Source organism: Kogia breviceps, chromosome 7, assembly GCF_026419965.1.
Source record: "Kogia breviceps isolate mKogBre1 chromosome 7, mKogBre1 haplotype 1, whole genome shotgun sequence".
In the NCBI taxonomy this organism is placed as follows: domain Eukaryota; kingdom Metazoa; phylum Chordata; class Mammalia; order Artiodactyla; family Physeteridae; genus Kogia; species Kogia breviceps.
Genome location: NC_081316.1, coordinates 106,853,210 through 106,872,738, shown reverse-complemented (window position 1 = coordinate 106,872,738; position 19,529 = coordinate 106,853,210). Strand labels below are relative to the sequence as shown.

At 48.4% G+C, this 19,529-nt stretch overlaps 1 protein-coding gene across 1 annotated transcript in view; it reads right to left on the bottom strand.

The window, feature by feature from the left end:
• Positions 1–10,439: 10,439 nt before the first annotated feature.
• The window catches only part of TMPRSS4 (transmembrane serine protease 4), a 46,695-nt gene continuing 37,605 nt past the window's right edge, over positions 10,440–19,529 (bottom strand). Inside the window, exons 6-13 of the mRNA XM_067039535.1 lie at positions 18,935–19,039; positions 17,932–17,972; positions 15,557–15,716; positions 14,335–14,501; positions 13,429–13,527; positions 13,101–13,243; positions 10,710–10,859; positions 10,440–10,472 (exon numbers count right to left, since the gene is read on the bottom strand). Coding sequence (XP_066895636.1) covers positions 10,440–10,472; positions 10,710–10,859; positions 13,101–13,243; positions 13,429–13,527; positions 14,335–14,501; positions 15,557–15,716; positions 17,932–17,972; positions 18,935–19,039 — 898 coding nt within the window. The remainder of the gene's footprint in view (positions 10,473–10,709; positions 10,860–13,100; positions 13,244–13,428; positions 13,528–14,334; positions 14,502–15,556; positions 15,717–17,931; positions 17,973–18,934; positions 19,040–19,529) is intronic.

Here is a 19,529-nt window from a genome sequence, read left to right as displayed (position 1 = left end):
GCCCCCAGGATACCAGAATAGTAGACAGTTGTAAATAAGAGCCTAGAACTTAGGAGTTAATGGTCTGTTCAGACCATGGGGAAGGTGGGCTCGTCTAGGGAATCTTGGGCTCTGACACTCAGTGGCTTGTTGAAGGAAGGGGAGGCCATGAGGGTGCGATGAGGGCAAGGCCAAGTGATGTCTGTGAGGTCAAGGTAGCAAGGAATGTTAAGAACAGAGTGGCCGTCGCTCAGTTAAGGATCAGTCCTTATGAAGGTCACTGGTGACCCCAGTGAGCCCAGCACAGTGGAAGGGGAGGGCCTGGTGGCAGAGGCAAACAGAGCGGGATTCCAGGGTGTGGAAGAGTCAGTGGAAGGCACTGGCACATGAGGTTATAATTTCAGGTAACTTGGCTTCGAAGGACAGAAAAGGCATTGGCCCAGGTAGGAAGGACGATGGATGGTTTTCTTCTTAAGATGGAAGAAATAAGAGCAGGGTTAAATGCCGGTGGGGAAGAGGCGGTGGAGGGGGAAAGCCTGCCTTAGCTGATAGGCAGCAAGAGTCCTTTTGGGTAGACCTGAGGGGATGGGACCCAGAGGCCAGGTGGGATGACTGGCTTTAGACAGGGGGGTCAACCCTCTGCCGCCACGACAGGGAGAGGAGGTCAGGTGGAAATAAAGGCTGGTAAACTGGTGTGTGGGGCGGTGGAGGGGTGGGGTGGGGGTGAGGCAAGAGATTGAGAGACTTTGCCTCACGGTCTCTGGCTCCTACTAAGTTACCGGGTCACGTCATTCGCAGAGCAGACTTGAGATTGAAGCCCGAGACGGGTCAGGACCCTCCCAATCCAGGGCCCCGGGCATCTGGCCAGTCCCTTCCCCGCGTTCTATTTGTTCCTGTACTCGCTGTAACAGGAGCAGCACACACGGTGGGAGGGAGGGAGGGTGTGCTCTCACAGCTCAGGGCTCAAACAAAGCCCCCGACGTGCTAACAGGTAAGATGGAGGGTCCCCTTCCACTGCCTGGAGTGCAAGTATGGAGAAGAACAATCCTGGATTTAGAATCCAGGGACATGGGTTCAAGTTCTCACTCTATCATTTACCAGTAATGGCCTTGGGCATCAGTTCACCTCTCTGAGCCTTGGTTCCGTAACCTGCAAATAGGGATGTTTACACCTACCACTGGTGTTCTTGTGAGGACTGAAGGAGACTGTAGGTGTGAAATACTTTAAAAACTACAAAGTGCTGGCCATAAATATAAGTGGTTTCCAAGCCAGGTAACAGCTTCCACAAGCATCTCCATACTTACAAAGGGCTGCCCAAGGCGAGGCCCCATCTATGCATGCCAGTGGGATGGAAGGCGAGCTCAGGTGTGGCCTTGCTGAGCACACCCTCGTGCTCCTGGTAAGGAGAGGCTGTCAGCGGAGTGGGGCAGACCCGGGGAGGGAGGGGTGTGTGTTGAGAAATGACTTCCTGGCAGACAGGATCATATTAACTGTTCAAAACCAAACTCCTGATCTCGCCTCATTCCAACTTCTAAACTGCTCCTCCCAGACGTCCTTATTCACCCAGTCATTCGGGCCCCAAATAGTAGAATCTACCATGACTCCTTAGCTTCTCTCAGCCCTGAATCCCTTTTACCAGCAAATCGCATCGGCTCTGTGTTCAGAACACATCCTGGACTCCGTGACCTTTCACCACCGCCATCCCTGCAGTCAGGGACAGGCCGCCGATGGCTCTCGCCTGGTCTTCCTAACTGTTGCCCTTGCCCTTAGTCTAGTCTCCAGAGCGATCCTTTTAAAACAAAATTAGGCGATGTCATCTCTGTTTCCAGCTAAGACGGAGTCTTAGGGACCATTTACCCTTCTACTTCAAACAATTAAAAAACTGGGGAAAATATATGATATGGTGGTTTTCATCATAGGACAAAAGGGAGTGGAGGACCAAGGTTCCTGAGAGGAAGAAACAAATGAGCCCTTCTATTGGCCCAGTTTACTGCCTGGAGAGAACTTCCGGACCACAGTGTAGGGAGGGAGACCCAGGCTAAGCCCAGCATTGCCCCTGACTTGATGAGAGGATCTGAGAATCTGGGAAAACGAAGTGGGTTAGAATTTGTGGGTTTTCCTGAGTCTTCAGCTGAGTATTGATAGTTGGGTGTGTGAGGAAACTACCTGAGGCCAGGGAGAGAACAAGCAGAGAGGATTAGGGGAAACGCTTGCTGGAGCTGACACAAGGCAGCCTTTAATCTAGGGCTGATCTCACCCACTACTGAGGCGATATCCTTTGTTGGATTTTTTTTTTTTTTTTTTTGCGATACGCGGGCCTCTCACTGTTGTGGCCTCTCCCGTTGCGGAGCACAGGCTCCGGACGCGCAGGCGCAGTGGCAATGGCTCACGGGCCTAGCCAGTCCGCGGCATGTGGGATCTTCCCGGACTGGGGCACGAGCCCGTGTCCCCTGCATTGGCAGGTGGACTCTCAACCACTGTGCCACCAGAGAAGCCCCAGTTTCTTTTTTTTCTTTTTTTCTTTTTTTTGTGGTATGCAGGCCTCTCACTGTTCTGGCCTCTCCCCTTGCAGAGCACAGGCTCCGGATGCGCAGGCGCAGTGGCAGAGCACAGGCTCCGGACGCGCAGGCGCAGTGGCAGAGCACAGGCTCCGGACGCGCAGGCGCAGTGGCAATGGCTCACGGGCCTAGCAGCTCCGCGGCATGTGGGATCTTCCCGGACCGGGGCACGAGCCCGTGTCCCCTGCATTGGCAGATGGACTCTCAACCACTGTGCCACCAGGGAAGCCCCAGTTTCTTTTTTTTCTTTCTTTTTTTTTTTGTGGTATGCAGGCCTCTCACTGTTGTGGCCCCTCCCGTTGCTGAGCACAGGCTCCGGACGCGCAGGCTCAGCGGCCATGGCTCACGGGCCCAGCCGCTCTGCGGCATGTGGGATCTTCCCGGACCGGGGCACGAGCCCGTGTCCCCTGCATTGGTAGGCGGACTCTCAACCACTGCGCCACCAGGGAATCCCAAGGCTATATCCTTTGAACCTCCTTCCTTATCTGCCAGGAATCATGAAGTTTTCCACTCTAGTTGGTGGCCATGATCCTCTTCCTGGCCCTGTTAAGAGCTCCAGGGGTTGTTCTAACCAGTCCTTTATGGTGGTTCTTCCTCAACCTTAGGTGGCTTCCTCACACACAGCTTGGTCAGATGCCAAAGGCCTGAGGGTGCCGTCTACAGCTCTCTGGAGCATTCCTTCCGGAAAGTTCTCTCTTCTCCAGGACTTGGCAAGGTGAGCCCCATCTGCCTTGGCCCCCCGGCTCCCACCTTCACCTTCTGGATTTCAGGAGGTTGCCAGCCTCTGCCTGAGCCCTCCTGTCTGTGCTCAGCAGTTGTAGGGCTCACTTCGTTTATTTCTCCTCTCTTGGAGACACTGTCCTGTGCTGCCCGATGTCTTATGTCCGAAAACCATTCAGTATGTTTTTTCTCCCAGATTTTTAGTTGTTTCAGATAGGAGAGTAAATCCATTTCCTCCCACTCCATCTCTGTCAGAAGAAATGAATGAAAGCTTATGATCACACCAAAACCTGTACAAAGATGTTTATAGAGATTTTATTTTGTCATTGCCATAAACAAGAAACAGTTGAAATGTCTTTCACCTGGTGAATGGATGAACAAACTGTCACATCCATACAGTGGAATACTCTTCAGTACTCAAAAGTTCCATATACTTTTGGATGGATGAGTCTCAAGTGCATTATGCTAAGTGAAAAAATTCAGACTTAAGAGGGCACCTACTCTATAGTTCCATTTAAATGACAGCCTGGAAGGAGCAAATCCATAAGGACAGAAAACAGATCAGGTTTCTTAGAAAACTTAAGTTGTCTAAATTAAACTTAATCTTAACACTTTATTATGGGGTGCAATCCCAGGGAAGCAGGCGTTAGGGGGAAAGGGCTGCGAGGCAGGGAAAGAGAGAAAGGTAATGTGATACGGAGCTGACCACAGCTGGCTCAGCAACACGCAGCTGGTTGCTGAATCACAGGGACTGTCTCTGGGGAACTAGGGCTTCTCTGAATAATTTCATTTTGGGGAAGAAGGTAGAATAATTTATCTGCTGGCCCCTTCCTGTCTCCTGTTTCCCATTATTCAATATTTATCCCAAAGACAATAATTTCCATGTTTTGTTAGTCTTTTCAGGGAGCCCTGGGGAAGCAGAGCCTTGTGGGAACAGTCTGCTGGCTCTGGGCGCTGGTCGTATAATGAAGACCACCCAAGCCAAAGCCCAGCCCTGGCCCCAGGGGAGATAGACACCAATGTGGTGTTAGGAGAAGAGGTGGTGGCAGTTACCAGGGCTTTGGAACCAGGGGAATGAAAGGGGCTAGTACTGGGGCCACTCAGGGCAGGAAGCCAGGCCAGTGACGACATCCCGGAGGTGAGTGGATGGGGAATGCAGGCAAGGCTGATCAGAAATTGATGGGAGCACAAAACTGGGTGTATCCATACTGCTTTTGAAATGGGTTGAGACTTACTTTATGGACTAGTATGTAGTTAATTTTTTTATAAATGTGCTTGAGAAGGATGCTTATTTCCTAAGTATTGTGTGCAAGTTTCTACACATGTGTATTAATCAAGCATACTAAGTATGTTGTTTAATTGTCTATACTAATATTTTACCTGTTTGACCTAACAATCATTGAGAGAAGTGTGCTAAAAGTTTGCTCTATGATGGTGGATTTATCAGTATCTCCTTGTAGTTTTATCAGTTTTTGAGGCTATTTTAAAACTGTGTTTATGTAAGTTAAAAAAACCTATTTACTGAGAAAAAAATTCAGATATACAGAAAAGTAGAAAAATAATAAATATCCATCACCTAGATTTTGTACTTCTTGACATTTTGCTATTTAGCTTCAACTGTTTTTTTTTTAACTTGTGTTATTTTACCTCAAATACTTCTGCATGCATCTCTAAAAATTAAGGATACTTTTTCTTAAGTATAGTATTATAATGAAATTCACAATTCCTTGTTGTCATCCAATACCCAAATCATATTCATATTTCCTCAGTTAGCCCCTAGCTCAAATGTGTTTTCCTGCTAATTGGTTCAAGTCAGGATCCAGTCAAGGCCCACACCCTGTATTTGGTTGTTACCCTCTTAAGTCTTTAGAATGTCCCACCTTCTGGTTTTATCTGTTAGCTTCCAAATGGTGTCATTTAACTTATTATGCTAATTTTTATATTTCCTATAAACTGGAAATTAGATGTAAACTTTTGGGTTAAGCATGTTTGATAAGTTGCCTTTAAGTGATGCAACATGAGGTGTATGTACTTCATCTTCACGGTCGGTAGGCACATAATATCTGGTTATTCCAGTGTTAGTGTGTAGATGATGACAGCCTGATCCCTTGATTTTTTTTTGCGGTATGCGGGCCTCTCGCTGTTGTGGCCTCTCCCGTTGCGGAGCGCAGGCTCCGGACGCGCAGGCTCAGCGGCCATGGCTCACGGGCCCAGCCACTCCGCGGCATGTGGGATCTTCCCGGACCGGGGCACGAGCCCGTGTCCCCTGCATCGGCAGGCGGACTCTCAACCACTGCGCCACCAGGGAAGCCCCTGATCCCTTGATTTTAAAGTTGTTTTCCTCTAGAGATTAGCAAGGAATCCACGAGGGTGATACTTGGGCATTATGCAAATATCCTGTTCTCCATCAACCTTTCACTTAATGGTTTTAGCATCCATTGATCCTTGCTTGAGTGAATTATTTCGTTAGAAGATGCAAAAAATGATTTTCTATCATTCATCTATATCAATTAGCTATATTTTTCTGTAAAGAAGAGCTTTCCAGCACCACCTTCAGCCATCTTGTTACCTGGAAGTAGATTTCTACGGCAAAGCAAAATAATGCTTAATTTTTTCTCTTTAAATATCATTTCAGAATAAAGACTTGGTGTGATAGGTAACTCCTGTGGTGACAAAGGGATTGCGTTGTTGTTGTTTTTCATTTCTTTTTTCTTTTTGTTTGCAAGTGTTTTTTTGCTGTACACGAGCCTCTCACGGCTGTGGCCTCTCCCGTCGCGGAGCACAGGCTCCAGATGCGCAGGCCCAGCGGCCACGGCCCACGGGCCCAGCCGCTCCGCGGCACGTGGGATCCTCCCGGACCGGGGCACGAACCCGCATCCCCTGCATCGGCAGGCGGACTCCTAACCACTGCGCCACCAGGGAAGCCCTGTTTCCAAGTTTTAACTTACTATACCTTCCTGATGAAAATGGAAGCTTTTATGACTATGTAGTGACTCTCTTTATCCTAAAAATAGTTTTTTCTTTTTGTCCTAAATCCCTATTTAAAAAAAAATACTATATAGCTTCCCCAGCTTAAATTTGGTTATGTGCTTGCTTTCTATGTCTTTTTTCATCTTTTTGGTTTTAATGGTCTGTAACCTGTAACATTCTGGGTGTGTCTTTTATAAGTAACATGTAGCTTGATTTTATATTTTTATCCATTTTGCCTATCTCTTTATGTATTAGTCGGTGACTTTAACATTTATAGTAATTATTGATATTTTTGTTTTTAACATCCTATTTCGTATATTTTAATTGTTCCATTTTCTATGCTTTCTTTCCTTTTAGCTCTCCTCCTTCTTTTGAGATTGTTTGATATTTTGATTATTTTTCCTTAATCTATTTCTTGTTTTGATTGTTTTGAAGTTAAAAACTTTATTTCCATTCTTTTGGTGGTTACTCTTTTGACCGCTTAGAATATGTACAGTCAAGCCACTCAGGATGGCTGTTCTGTTGCTCTCTGTACATCCCCTGCCTGACCAGTGCCTGCTTCACTTATACCCTGCTCACATGACTGACCTTCCTACATACTTGCCCCAGACCCCAGCTAGTAATTGTTCTTATCCAAAGGGGTGGTAAGGGTTGTGCCCCTCTGGTGGTTTTTCTGGTAACTAATGCTCCAATCTGACCTCAATTCCCCTTATAACTGGCAACTTCCCCGCCCCCCGAGGGCAAGGCCTGCTGCCATGTCCTGCCTGCCATTTGCTGCATACAGTGGGGTGTTGCTCCAGAACTTTGCTTCAGACATGTAAGCGCCCCCATCCATTAAACCATTAATGTCTCTGTCACTGACTCTGGGCTCGCTCTTTGGTCTTAAAACTGGGCAACTACAGGCCTTGTAGGCCTGCAGGATGCAGCCCAACAGAATATAATACATACACTTTATGTATCATAACTTTAATCAATATTTAAAACCCCCTCTTGAGAAAAGTTAAGAACTGTAGAGTATTTTAACACCAGCTAGCCTCTCCTGACTTACACACTATTGTTATTCTGTATTTTGATTAGACTTTAAAAACTTAACCCACAAAATAGATGTTATTGTTATTTTATGTTGACAAAATTTGTTTAGATTTATCTACATTTTTACCAATTGCATTATTTACTGTTCCTTCTTGCATCTCAGTTTTTCTTTTTGGCATCATTTTCCCTCTCCCTAAAGTATATACTTTAAATGTTCCTTTAGAGAAGGAACATTGTTGGTAATAAACTCTCAGTTTTTGTTTTCCTAAAAATACCTTTCTTTTTCTTGAAAGGTAGTTTTGTAGTATTCACAATTCTTGGTTGACTGTTATCTCTTGGCACACTGAAGATACAATTCCACTGTCTTCTATCTTTTTTATGCTGTGGGGAAGTCTGCTGTTAGTCTGATTGTGGTACCATTGTGGTATTGTAAGTGGTCTGGGTTTTCTGTCTAGCTGCTTTAAAGTGTTTCTTTTCATCTTTGGTGTTATGAAGACTCACTATAATATGCCTAGGTGAAGATTTACTTTAATGTTTCCACCATAGTTATATGGGAATACACTATGGTGGCATATGCTATATCTGTGGATTCTTGCCTTTAATTAGTTCTGGATATTCTCAGCTGTTAAGTTTTGGGATATTGTTTCCCTTTCATTCTTTCTGTTCTCTCTCTCTGGGGCTCTAACTGGATATATTAGACTTTATTATTCTAGCCTCCATTATTCATAGCCTTGTTTTCATATTTTAAAGTCTTCCTATCTCTTTCTGCTAAAAACTGAAACTGAAAAATGAAATAAGCCAGGCACAAAAAGATAAATACTATATGATTCCACTTATATGAGTAGTCAAATTTGTAGAGACAGAAAGTAGAATGGCGACTGCCGGAGCCTGGGGTATGGGAGAAATAGGGTTATTATTTAATAGATACAGAGTGTCAGTTTGGCAAGGTGAAAACTATTCTGGAGATGAATGGTGGTGATGGATGTACAACAATGTGAATGTCAAAACCATTAAACTGTATACTTAGAAATGGTTAAGATGGTAAATTTTATGTTGTGTGTATTTTGCCGCAATTAAAAAAATTTTAATATGGAAAAATATCCATTTTAAATTCATATAAATATTTTATAAATTATTACCATATTGGAGGTCCTATAGTGTGGTGGTAGTTTATAGCATGAACTCTGGAGTCAGAATGCTCATGTTCAACTTACCAGTATGTAACCTCAGGCAAGGTACTAAATCTCATTTTGCTTAGTTTTCTTATCCTTAAAATGGGGATAAGAACAGTACCTATCTCATAGGTTTGTGTGAGTATTAAGTGAATCCATACATGACGAAGCACTTAGAATAGTGTCCAGTACATAGAAATACTCTTATTAGTTATTATTATAGATAATTCTAACACCTAAAGTCCTCGAGGTTCTATTTTCTGCTTTTGAAAACAGAAAACCATGGTGGTTTTTATTTTTTAAAATGTTGGCCAGTCTTTGTGAGCTCATGTTTGGAGGATCTCTGTCTGGGAATCCTGAGGCTCTAAATTTGGGATGTTTTCCTCCTTCATTAAATCTGCCGCCTGGGACCACATTAACCCCATTCAGTTGTCTCTGTTCTATGTGGGAATCCCAGGTTCAGCTTCCCTACCTGCAGTGAGTCTGGGTTTAGTTCTGATCTCAGCCTTAATGTCGGTCTTTGTCCCAGGGCAACCCAAGATATTAGTTAGCTATTGCTCCCAGATATCCACCTTAGTTTCAGCTCACAATTCTGACGGTTTTGTTTTATTTTATTTTAATTTTTTTGGCCTTTGAGGATTTCTATTATTTCCTAAGAACGTAGGAAGCCATTAACAAGTATATTTTATGTAGGATTTGACCCAACTATAGCAAGAGGGTCCTCAGGATACCCAGGCCTCCATACAGCTGCCAGAGAAGTCCATGGGCCTTACTTCTTTGACCATTTTGAGTGCAGCAACTTATTCATGCTAATATCCTCAGAGCCCAGCTTGGAGACCATCTCATTCCTGGCAGGTGATAAATGACTTTTTAAAAATGAATGATTAAAAACCACACCCAGCGTTCTCCAGGTAGAAGTTAGGACTTAGAGGTGTAATACCTCTTTCCAGCCACTTAGGGAGCCATGATTTAATGTCAGCCTTGAATGCCCAAATCCTCTCTCTCCCCAGTCCTAGGTTATCTCTGGCCTGTAGCTGATATTCGGGCAGGAAGGAGGGGAGGAAGACAATGGGACAAGGCCTGTGTGGAAAGCACACCCACTGACCCTGGCTTCTCCCCGTCGGCTGTTCACTGTTGCCCGCACCCATCAGCTCTGGTCCCCATGTCTCCTTTTCTTCTACTTTGAGAATAATTGTCTCCCCTAGACCTTTTCCTACCCAGGCCAAAGAATAAAGATCATAGTTCAACAGTCCTAGCTCGGCTCTTTTCAAGCAGCCCAGTCAGCCTATGTCAAAGACTTCATGTACTAGTTTAATAACAGTGGCCACAGAGGTAACAATAATAACAATAGTAAGAAACAGTGTTTGTGCCAAGAGCAGGACAGCTCATTTTGCATTATAACTGGTTTTTTGTTCACGTGGGCTTGGGGATGGGTGGGGAAGGAGAGGGTTTGCTTAGACCCTTTCGTGCCTCTCTCCAGCCCTTGGTGATCTGGGCTCTCAGAAGAGCATCTGTTTCCATTCAGTAGAGTAGAAAGTTCCTTCTTGGCTTAGCAATGCCTTCTGAGACCTCAGCCTGGAAGCTGGCTTGTTCAGTGGGCTGTGTCTCTCCCACCTTGGGATGCTGGGAGCATCAGAGGCAGCTGAGCTGGGGCTGCTGACTTCCTGGGTGCCTGTGGGCTGTGGGATCTCTTATGGGAATGGAGGTCCTTTGCTGCACCAAGGTATGCTGAGGGTGTGGGCAGAGATGTGTGCCCAAGGGGGCTCTTGCTCTGTGCCTGACTTCTGGGGGATCCCCAGGTGGACAGGGTGGGGCGGGGGAAGCAGTTTCCAGCACTGCAGGGGGGCAGCAGCGTCATGGATCAGACTAGAATAAAAGAGACCAAGAAAGAAATCAGATGATTGGAAACTGGACAAAATGGTGGCATGCAAAATTAATCTCCTTTTCTGTAGCTTTTTGCTCATCTCTCTACCTTCTAGAGGCCTTTCCACCCACCTTCTTATCCGAATCAATTCTCTGGAAAATGTCTGATAGTCTCATTCTGCCAGAGAACAGAGAATGGTAAAGCTGGGTGTGTTCCATACTCTTTGTATTGAATGGGAATCTCTGATCTAAGGAATTTCATAATGGTGGCATCCCAGGTTGTCACTTGCTGGGAAAGAAGATTGTTGGGGATGTAAGGCGGTATCTCAGAGGCATTAAGCCACTAAGGTTGGTTTGGTACCCTCAGAGGAGAGGAAGGGAGGGAGGGCACAACAGGTAGAGCAAACATGCTCACCTTCCGGACATTGTAGATCCAGTTGAGGTAGGCTGTGGTCTTGGTGTACACTCCCGGGGTTCTCGGCTCCCCACAGCCGTGGCCCCAGCTCACGATGCCCACTACTTGCCACCGGTCAGAGTGATACATCAGAGGCCCACCGCTGTCACCCTGTGGGAGGCCAGAGCAGGGGCTGCTGGGGAGGGCAGGCAGGGTGGGGGTGGAGGGGTGGGCGTCTCCTTCCTTCCCTCTCTGCATTGGCCCATCTGTTTCCTGCTCTCCAGTGTGCTCCGCCGTTCCACCCTCACCCCTTGTGCTCATGTTGTTCTTGCAGCCTGCAATGCAATGCCCTTCCCTTTGGGGCAAAAGGGTTCTGTGGTCAAGTAAGTTGCGGGTGTGCTCTTAGCCCTCTCTCGGAGATCCACAACTTGGGTTCTAAGGGGTTCTATGGTAAGGGAGCCTGATTATCTTTTTTTTTAAACCACTGTCGGTTTTTTTTTTTTTTTTTTTGCCGTACGCGGGCCTCTCTCTGTTGTGGTCTCTCCCGTTGCGGAGCATAGGCTCCGGACGCGCAGGCTTAGTGGCCATGGCTCACTGGCCCAGCTGCTCTGCGGCATGTGGGATCTTCCCGGACCGGGGCATGAACCCGTGTCCCCTGCATCAGCAGGAAGACTCTTGACCACTGTGCCACCAGGGAATCCCTAATTTATTTTTAAATTAATTAATTAATTTTTGGCTGTGTTGGGTCTTTGTTACTGCGTGCGGGCTTTCTCTAGTTGCGGCGAGTGGGGGCTACTCTTCGTTATGGTGCGTGGGCTTCTCATTGCAGTGGTTTCTCGTTGTGGAGCACGGGCTCTAGGTGTGTGGGCTTCAGTAGTTGTGGCACGTGGGCTCAGTAGTTGTGGCTCACGGGCTCTAGAGCACAGGCTCAGTAGTTGTGGCGCATGGGCTTAGTTGCTCCACGGCATGTGGGATCTTCCCGGACCAGATCTCGAACCCGTGTCCCCTGCATCGGCAGGCGGACTCTCAACCACTGCGCCACCAGGGAAGCCCTGTGATTATCTTTGTTTAACCTAGTAGTTCCCAGATTTATTGGACCACTTCAGGACCTATTTCATGTCAGCCACTGTTCTAAACAATTGGGATTCAATCAATGAAAAGAAGATCCCTGCCCTAAGGGAACTTGGAATCACATGGAGAAACACAGAGAGAGAGAGAGATAGAGAGGAGAGAGAAAGAGAGACAGAGAGAGAGAGAGAGAGAGGGTGAGGGGGAAACAAGCAAACAAAAAAACAGACAAGGAAATGTCAGCTAGTGAAAAGTGCACTTATTTGGGTGTCCTCCTTACCAGCTCTTATAGCCCCTGGGGCTTCTTCCCTCAGAACCTGATAACTCTATAGCTGAACTGCCTGTTTATTCACCCCCTCTTCCCCCGCTCACTGTGAACTCCCTGAGGGAAGACACTGTCCCCAAAGTTCAGCATTTACCTGACATCAAGTCATCAAGAGACTAAGAGATGCCTCTTGAGTGAAGGAATTTAATGACTGAGAATGAGGGTGGGAGTGGGGTTTGGAGTTTCAATGAAAATGGTCCAGAAAATCCTCTGGGTGGGTATGTGAGAATATATTCAGGGATTGGCCAGTGAGATGGGCTGAGGGGATGGTGCACCAGGGCTCATTCAGCATAAGATGGGTTTTCTCTAATGTAGTTCAGCATCTTGAGGACAGCTGTAGAGAAAACAGACCTGGGGTTCCTGCCCTCTAGGGGCTCATACCCTTTTAAATGAAGGGAAGTAAGAGCGGGTGGGGAGGGCTTCCCTGGTGGCGCAGTGGTTAAGAATCCACCTGCCCATGCAGGGGACACGGGTTCGAGCCCTGGTTGTGGAAGATCCCACATGCCGCAGAGCAACTAAGCTCGTGTGCCACAACTACTGAGCCTTCGCTCTAGAGCCCGCGAGCCACAACTACTGAGCCCATGTTCCACAACTACTGAAGCCCGTGCGCCTAGAGCCCGTTCTCTGCAACAAGAGAAGCCACGACAATGAGAAGTCCGCGCACGGTCTCCGCAACTAGAGAAAGCCTGCGCACAGCAATGAAGACCCAACATAGCCAAAAAAAAAAAAAAAAAAAAGAGGTTGGGGAGTGTAACAACATTTTTGCATGTGAAATATACATTTGAAATCTTTCTGCTTCTATCTATCTATCTGTCTATCTATCTATTCATCCATCTATCCATCTGTCATATCTTTATCTGACTATAGTCCTTCCCTCCCTCTCCTCCTTCCTCCCTTTATCACATACTGAGTGCCCACCATATGCAAGAATTCATGGGGGGCATTCATCCTCTGAGCTTTTTCTTCAGGGCAGACATCCCCTATCTCTATAATTCCCTCATGATCCTTGGAGGCCCCACCTGGCAGGTGTCCACACCACCCTCCAGGTTGCCTGCACACAGCATCTTCTCGGTGACCTCCCCCTGGTACGCATCCTCTGCATTGCACCAAGTGCTGTCAATGAGTTGGACAGATGCCTGCAGCAGTATGTCAGATATCTTCCCTGCGGGTTGAAAACACACTCACATTCCCATTCTTGCCTTCAACCCCCAGCCCAGGACATTCTCTGGGTTGCCTGGTACCTTGGTGCTTGGACCTCCAGGATGGGTTTTTCTAAAGGATGGTTCTCCTTCCCATCATTTTCAGGAGCTGCTCACGTAGTCTTGTGGTCCTGAGCCTGGGACTTACCTCCGTTCTGTTCTGTGAAGCCCCATCCGATGATCCAGAGTGGGGTGGCTGGAGCGAGCTCCTCATCAGAGAAGGGCAGGCAGATGGGCCTGACTGTGCCTACCAGGAGCAAAGAGGAAGAGGGGACCCAAGGTTCAGGAGAGCCTGGCAGCCAAGCCCTCTGTAAGTGTTGACACCATGGTTTCTATAACATACATTTCACGGGATGTTAATAGAAGTGGCATGAAAAAAAGGTTCTGTGGTCAAATAAGTTTAGAAAATGTGAGTTAAACAAAATAAAACAAATTGTTTAAAAGATTAAAAAAGCTTCTCATATCATTAATATTCTAATGTGCTCCAGGAAGAGAGCTATAGTATAAAAATGTTTTCCAAACTTATATGAGAATGGAACCCTTTTTTACCCAAGGGACCAGTGCCCTGTGGAAGCTACCATTGGAAATGCTGATCTAAATACCACCCACTGTAAACATGAGTCATCGAACAGAGCTGTTCAAAGAATCTATGGGATGCCTTAACAGTAATGAGTCCCTGCCCCTGGAGGAGAGCAAATGGGCCCAGTGACCCCTTGGCAGGGAGACTCTGCAGGCTCTTGCCATTGGTCGGGGTGGAGGATGGATTAGATCATCTTTTAGGTCCCTCACAACTCCAAGATTGGATGAATCTGTGATTCTCACTTGAGGTGCTCCACGGGCAGAAAACAGACCTCAGAAGAATCTGGCAGGGGTGGGGTCGGGTGTCAGCTGATAGCTCGAGGAGGCCTCATGGCTTCCATGATGTTAAGCCGATACATTTGCAAGAAACAATAGGCAAACTGAGGTCTTGAGAAGAGAAATGATGTGCCCAAGGCCGCTCAGAGAATGAGCTGGTGGCAGAGCTGGAGTCCTGTTCCCAGGTGCCAGCTCTCACCGGAGAATGTGAGCGGGCTCTGTAGCTTCACGAGGGCAACGTCCTGCTCTTTGGGGGACGTGATGTTGGGCTCACTGATGAAGATCTTGGCCACAGGCAGGGATGGGAAGTTGCCCAGTTTGGCTGAGCCGGCCCTCACCTTCAAGTTGGACACATCGAGATGCTTCCTGGGGACGGAGACAGTGCGGTTCAAGTCTGAGCCAAGCATGAGGAGGCTTTGCCAGAGGCTGGGTCCCCAGGGCCCTGGGGAGTGGGGTGTTGGGTGCCCTTGCCTTGGGAGGTAATGATGGTGAGGGCAGGGGTGGTGGAGAAGGGGCAGTCTGAGGAATCACCTACCACGGGTCAAATTCTAAAGGGGAATTTGATCCTTTTCCCTGGTGAAACCTGCCCAAAGAAACTTCTAACTGGAGGGCTGGGGAAGGGGCTGTTCCCAGTGCCTGAGCTCTGGGTCCTGACACTGTCTCCTCCAGTGCTTTTTACTGGCCCTGCTACTCATGTGGTACTTGCACTTGTCTTCCTCACGACACCAGACACAGCTGAGTGTGCAGGAGTGATTTTCCAGGGAAAGGTTTATAGCTTTTGTCAGATTCTCCGAAAAGGTTAAAAATCACAGGCCTACGCTGTGTGCTCCTCCAAGGCAACGATGGAGTCTAATGCATGAGGGTACATGGTACCTAGTAGGTACTCATAGGTGTTGAATGAATGAACGAATGAATGAATGAATGAAGGTGAAGAGGACCTGGAGCGGTCTTTCCCCAGAGGTATGGGCAGTCCTGTCTCTACTGGCCTGTAAGAGAATCTATCCTTTTTTTTTTTTTTAAAGTTTCTGAATATAATGAAGGAGTGGCAGTGACTCTGGGCCTGGAACCCCTTCCTGGTAGACTGGCAAAATGGGAGAGAGTTCTCAGGACTCCAGGCAGATGAGAAGAGCTTTTGTGCAGTGAATGATATGGGGGTAGAGTGAGGACACTGGGTACCTGGTGGCTTCCCACCTGGAAGGGAAGAGGTCAGCCTTGGTGACCAGCTCTGCTCAGACCCCCAAGGCCTAACAAAGGACACCATGTCCAGTGTCTCACTGGGGGGGCCACACCCTGGTGCATGGTCTTTAGGGGGATGGGTGGGGTGGGGGAGGGCATCAGAAAACAAGTTGGGAGACAGGGGACCCAGGCACTCTGGCCCCTCTGTAGCCCTGACCCCCGAGGTGCCCTCCTGTGGGCCTTACCGGAAGCAGTGGGCTGCCGTGAGGATCCAGTGCGGGTCCAGGATGCTCCCTCCACAGATGTGTTGTTTGTTATACTGGATGCTGACCTGCCAAGGCCAAGAATCCGCAGAGGCCATCTCCCCACCCACCACCCGAGGGACCTTCAGGCTCTCTCCGCAGGCTGGACTCAGTAGGAAGGAAGGAGAAAGCAGGAGTCAGACTCTTGCGAGTGGGGACTGCCTCCCCTTAGAGCCCCCAGTCTATCCTGAGCAGGGCCCTTAGGACTGGGACCAGGGGCTGGGTCGGGGTGGGAGGACCACGCCAATTTTGAATTATTCACAGGGAGACATTGAGTGTCCCAGACCACAGGCTTTTCCCCAATCTCCCTCTCCTTTTTTTTTTTTTTTTTTTCAGCTTTGTTTGCGTTTAGGAGTTGATATTGTGAACATGGGCATGTCCACTGTGCCAGGCGTTCATGACCTTCAAACTAAACAGGGACGCAGGATTATGAAAGTCCTGCCCAAAGGGGTGTCCCCAGCTCCTCCCACAGAGTAACAGTAAACAGACGCCCACAGGCTGCTTTGGGATTGGAGAGTGGGAAGAAAGTTCCAGAAATGGATCTTCTCATCCTGAACTCACCTTTCTCCAAGTCCCTTCCCCCTGCTGAGAGAGTGTCCCAATTTGACATCCTGTTCCCTCTTTCACATCCCACTCTCCTGGCTCTCACATCTGACTTGCAAACTCTTAAAAAAACCTCCAGTTCCACCTCCCCGTCCTGTTCTCAGCCTCTCCAATCCTCTGGTAGTCGCTGCCACAGTGGTGGTTCTAAGGGGGAAAGGCTACCACCCTTTTTGGGCCTATGCCTGGCAGGGGCTTTTCAAATACCATCTAATTCCAGACACTGTTTTCTACATGTCACCTCACTCCCTGACTCAAAGCCCCTCAGCATCCCCCTTTGTCTGTAGGGAAGAGTTTAAATTCCCTCTTCTGGCAACCTTCTGCTGTCCTTATATAAAGTTTCTGTCTAGCCAAATCGATCTGCTGCTAGCTCCCTAAAAAGTCTTTCTGTTTTTGCTCCAGGAAGGGCCTGTCCCTGAGATGCTGTCTCCTCTCCTGTTTATCTAGATCACTGATCATTCAGCAAATTTGAATTGTGTGCCTACAGTGTCTCAAGGATGCTGGGAAGAGAGTGGTGCACAAGACAGAGAGATGGACATGGTCCCTCCCTTCCTGGAGCCTACAGTTCATCCTGTGATGTTTAGCCTGGGCACCTCCTCCAGGTCATGCAATCCCTGGGGATTTTCCTCTCTTGGCATTTCCACAGCCTGCCTGGGTGTTGGCCAGCTTTTCTTGTTGCCGTGGTTCGGTTTTGTCTTCTCATTGAGACAGAAGGCTCCTCAAGGGAGGGTCTGTGGCTTAAGCCTCTTTGTGACTCCAGGGCTGTTCCGCTTAGCACGTGGAGTGGTGAACATTCATTCATTCCTTCACTGACCAGCCACCATGGGTCAGCCCTCACTCACTAGGTATCGTTGGGGTCACATGATAATGACTAAGAGTCTTAGCATCCAACAGGGAAGCATATACACTGCTAAACTGCGAAGGCAGCGAGGATGACCTTTCTCCTCTCAGGAGGCCCAGTTTCTGGCCATCCTGCCAGGCTCTGCTCGGTTCTCCCATGAGGCTGAGCAGGGCTACAGTGCTTGTTTTGCCTTCGGATCTCCTCTCAGAGCCAGGGGGTCTCCTGGGATCCTTTTGGGTAGTCGGACTAAAGGGCTTCTTGGGAAGATGAACTTCAGAGAGGTCAGGTGACTTACTCAAGGTCACACTGGAAGCCAGTGGATCTGGTGCCCAGGTCTCCTGACCCTCCCCCCGCCCCACCCCAGGTGCAGCTCTCTCTGAAGCATGTCAGCTGGGACCACTGCTCAGCTTGGTACTTCCTGCACGTGGCCTTGCACCTCTCTCTTTGCTCAGCCACTAGCTCCTGAGGACAGAGGCCTGGCAGTGCTGATACATTCTAACCGGTTCGACGAATCTTTGCTAAATGGGATGTGGGTAATCAGATCTTGCACAGATGAGCTGATTGTGACAGAGGAGGTTATGTGGGCCCTGGCCAAGGGTGGGAGGGGGTGGAAGCCCAGTCCTGCCCTTTCCGGTTTTCCTACTCTCTCTCCTGGGTCTCCGCCAGGGTTGTGGGACTGTGCATGGATAGTTAGAGGGAGTTCTTACCGTCAACCTCTTGAAGGAGCATTACGTACAGGCCTAAGGCCAAGGGAGTAAGGTTGGGACAAAACAGAGTGACACCTGGAGTCTGAGGGATTTAAGAATGAAGGTGAAGTTCTTCTTGCCTGCTCATTGCTGGCCCAGGACCCAAACCCTCAGAGATGGGGCATACTCACCAATGCACTGCAGGGAAACCAGGGAGCCTGAGAGACAGGGGCTGGAAGGGAGACACAGGCGTCCTGTGGTTTCTGCTTGTCCCTTGTCTGGGAGGCAGGGACTCAGGTCTCCCAGCACTATTGATTAAAGTCCCCTCCCAGGACCCGGGAAATATGGAACCTGAATGGTGGGGCTGTATAGACACCGTACTTTCACCCAGTTCAGTGCAGTTTAATGCAATCGGATTCTACAGCAATACTGACAAGCATCTACTATGTGCTGGGCCCTGCCTGAGTCACAGCCCACGCCAGGCTCTTGGCAGCCTGAGATGGAAGAGAGCAGAGGCTGGGGCAGTGTCTGCTGTACTGCGGGCTCTCCACACAGAAGAGGAATGGGATTTCGATGAAATTCCAGGCAAATGATCATTCTGTTCCTATGCCTATTCTTTTCAAGATTTACTCTTTGATGAATAAGCAGCCCTCAGCAACATCCCTGAATGCTAAGCCAGCATCCTCTCTGAGTCACTCTGCTGCAGGATGACAGTTTTCCTGTAGATGCCGGGCTCTGACTTGGGGTGGTAGGCACAGGAATGGTACATTGACAGAGGCCATGCAGCTTCTTCTCTGGAGAGTTGGAAATGTGTGGGGAGGGCTTACTCTGGCCTGGATGAGAGGCAGGAAGGACAAAGTGGCCTTTGGAACCTTGCCTCTTGGGCTTAATAGGGAACATAAGGCCATAGGAAACAAATTTGGTTTTCTTATTTGACTGATGAAAGGCCACCAGCTTGTGGACAGCACACTTTATCCAGCTGCCCCTTGTATTAAAGCAAAGAGTCAATACAGAAAACCTCTCAGAAATGTGATGCTCCAGCTTTTAGTATCTGACAGTCTGCCTGGCCAGGAGTTCTTTCTGTTGTCTGGCTTACGTTTCCCTTGCTAAGTCTGTTCAGGGTGGGCTGGCTGCAGCCCCGATGGCATCGTCCACATGTGAGCCTTTGTGGGCCAGAGGTGTCCTCTCACTTACCCATTTGAGGTTTGCACCTGAAGCTCCTGCATGTTCTCTGTGATTTTGACAACATCCAGGTCTTGGGCTGGGCCAATCTCCACGGCTCTGAAGGTGGGTTTGCTGCTCATGTTGGGAGGGAAAGAGAGGGAGGGAGAGATGTGAGCTGGGGCAGGAGTTTAGACCAAGAGGGTAGGAGTAGTCCCCACTCCCAGGAGAGAGGGCAGCACAGAATTCTGGGTATGGCATGGCAGGGGAGTGGAGGTGGCCTTGGTCAGTGAGGGTGTTGACTGCTTTGCTAGGTGACAAGGGATGGTCCCTTGGCATCCCAGGATTCAGCCCGGGGCACAGTGCTGATGTGGACTTGCTTTCTGGAGAAATGTTACGGATGTCCTTTTATAACTCGCAGCTCTGTCCCTATTCCAAATGTCCCAGCGGTTTCTTCTGGTTCACAGCGAGGGGAACAAGGAGGCAAAGGAACCAGGTTAGCTCTCCCCTCACCTTGGAGGGAACTGAATGTGGATATGTTGCACTCCAAACAAGGCATCTGGTCTAAATTTGGAAGTGGGGTATATTTATGATCCCTTTGGAGGTAGGACAGGCCCAAGATCAGGCT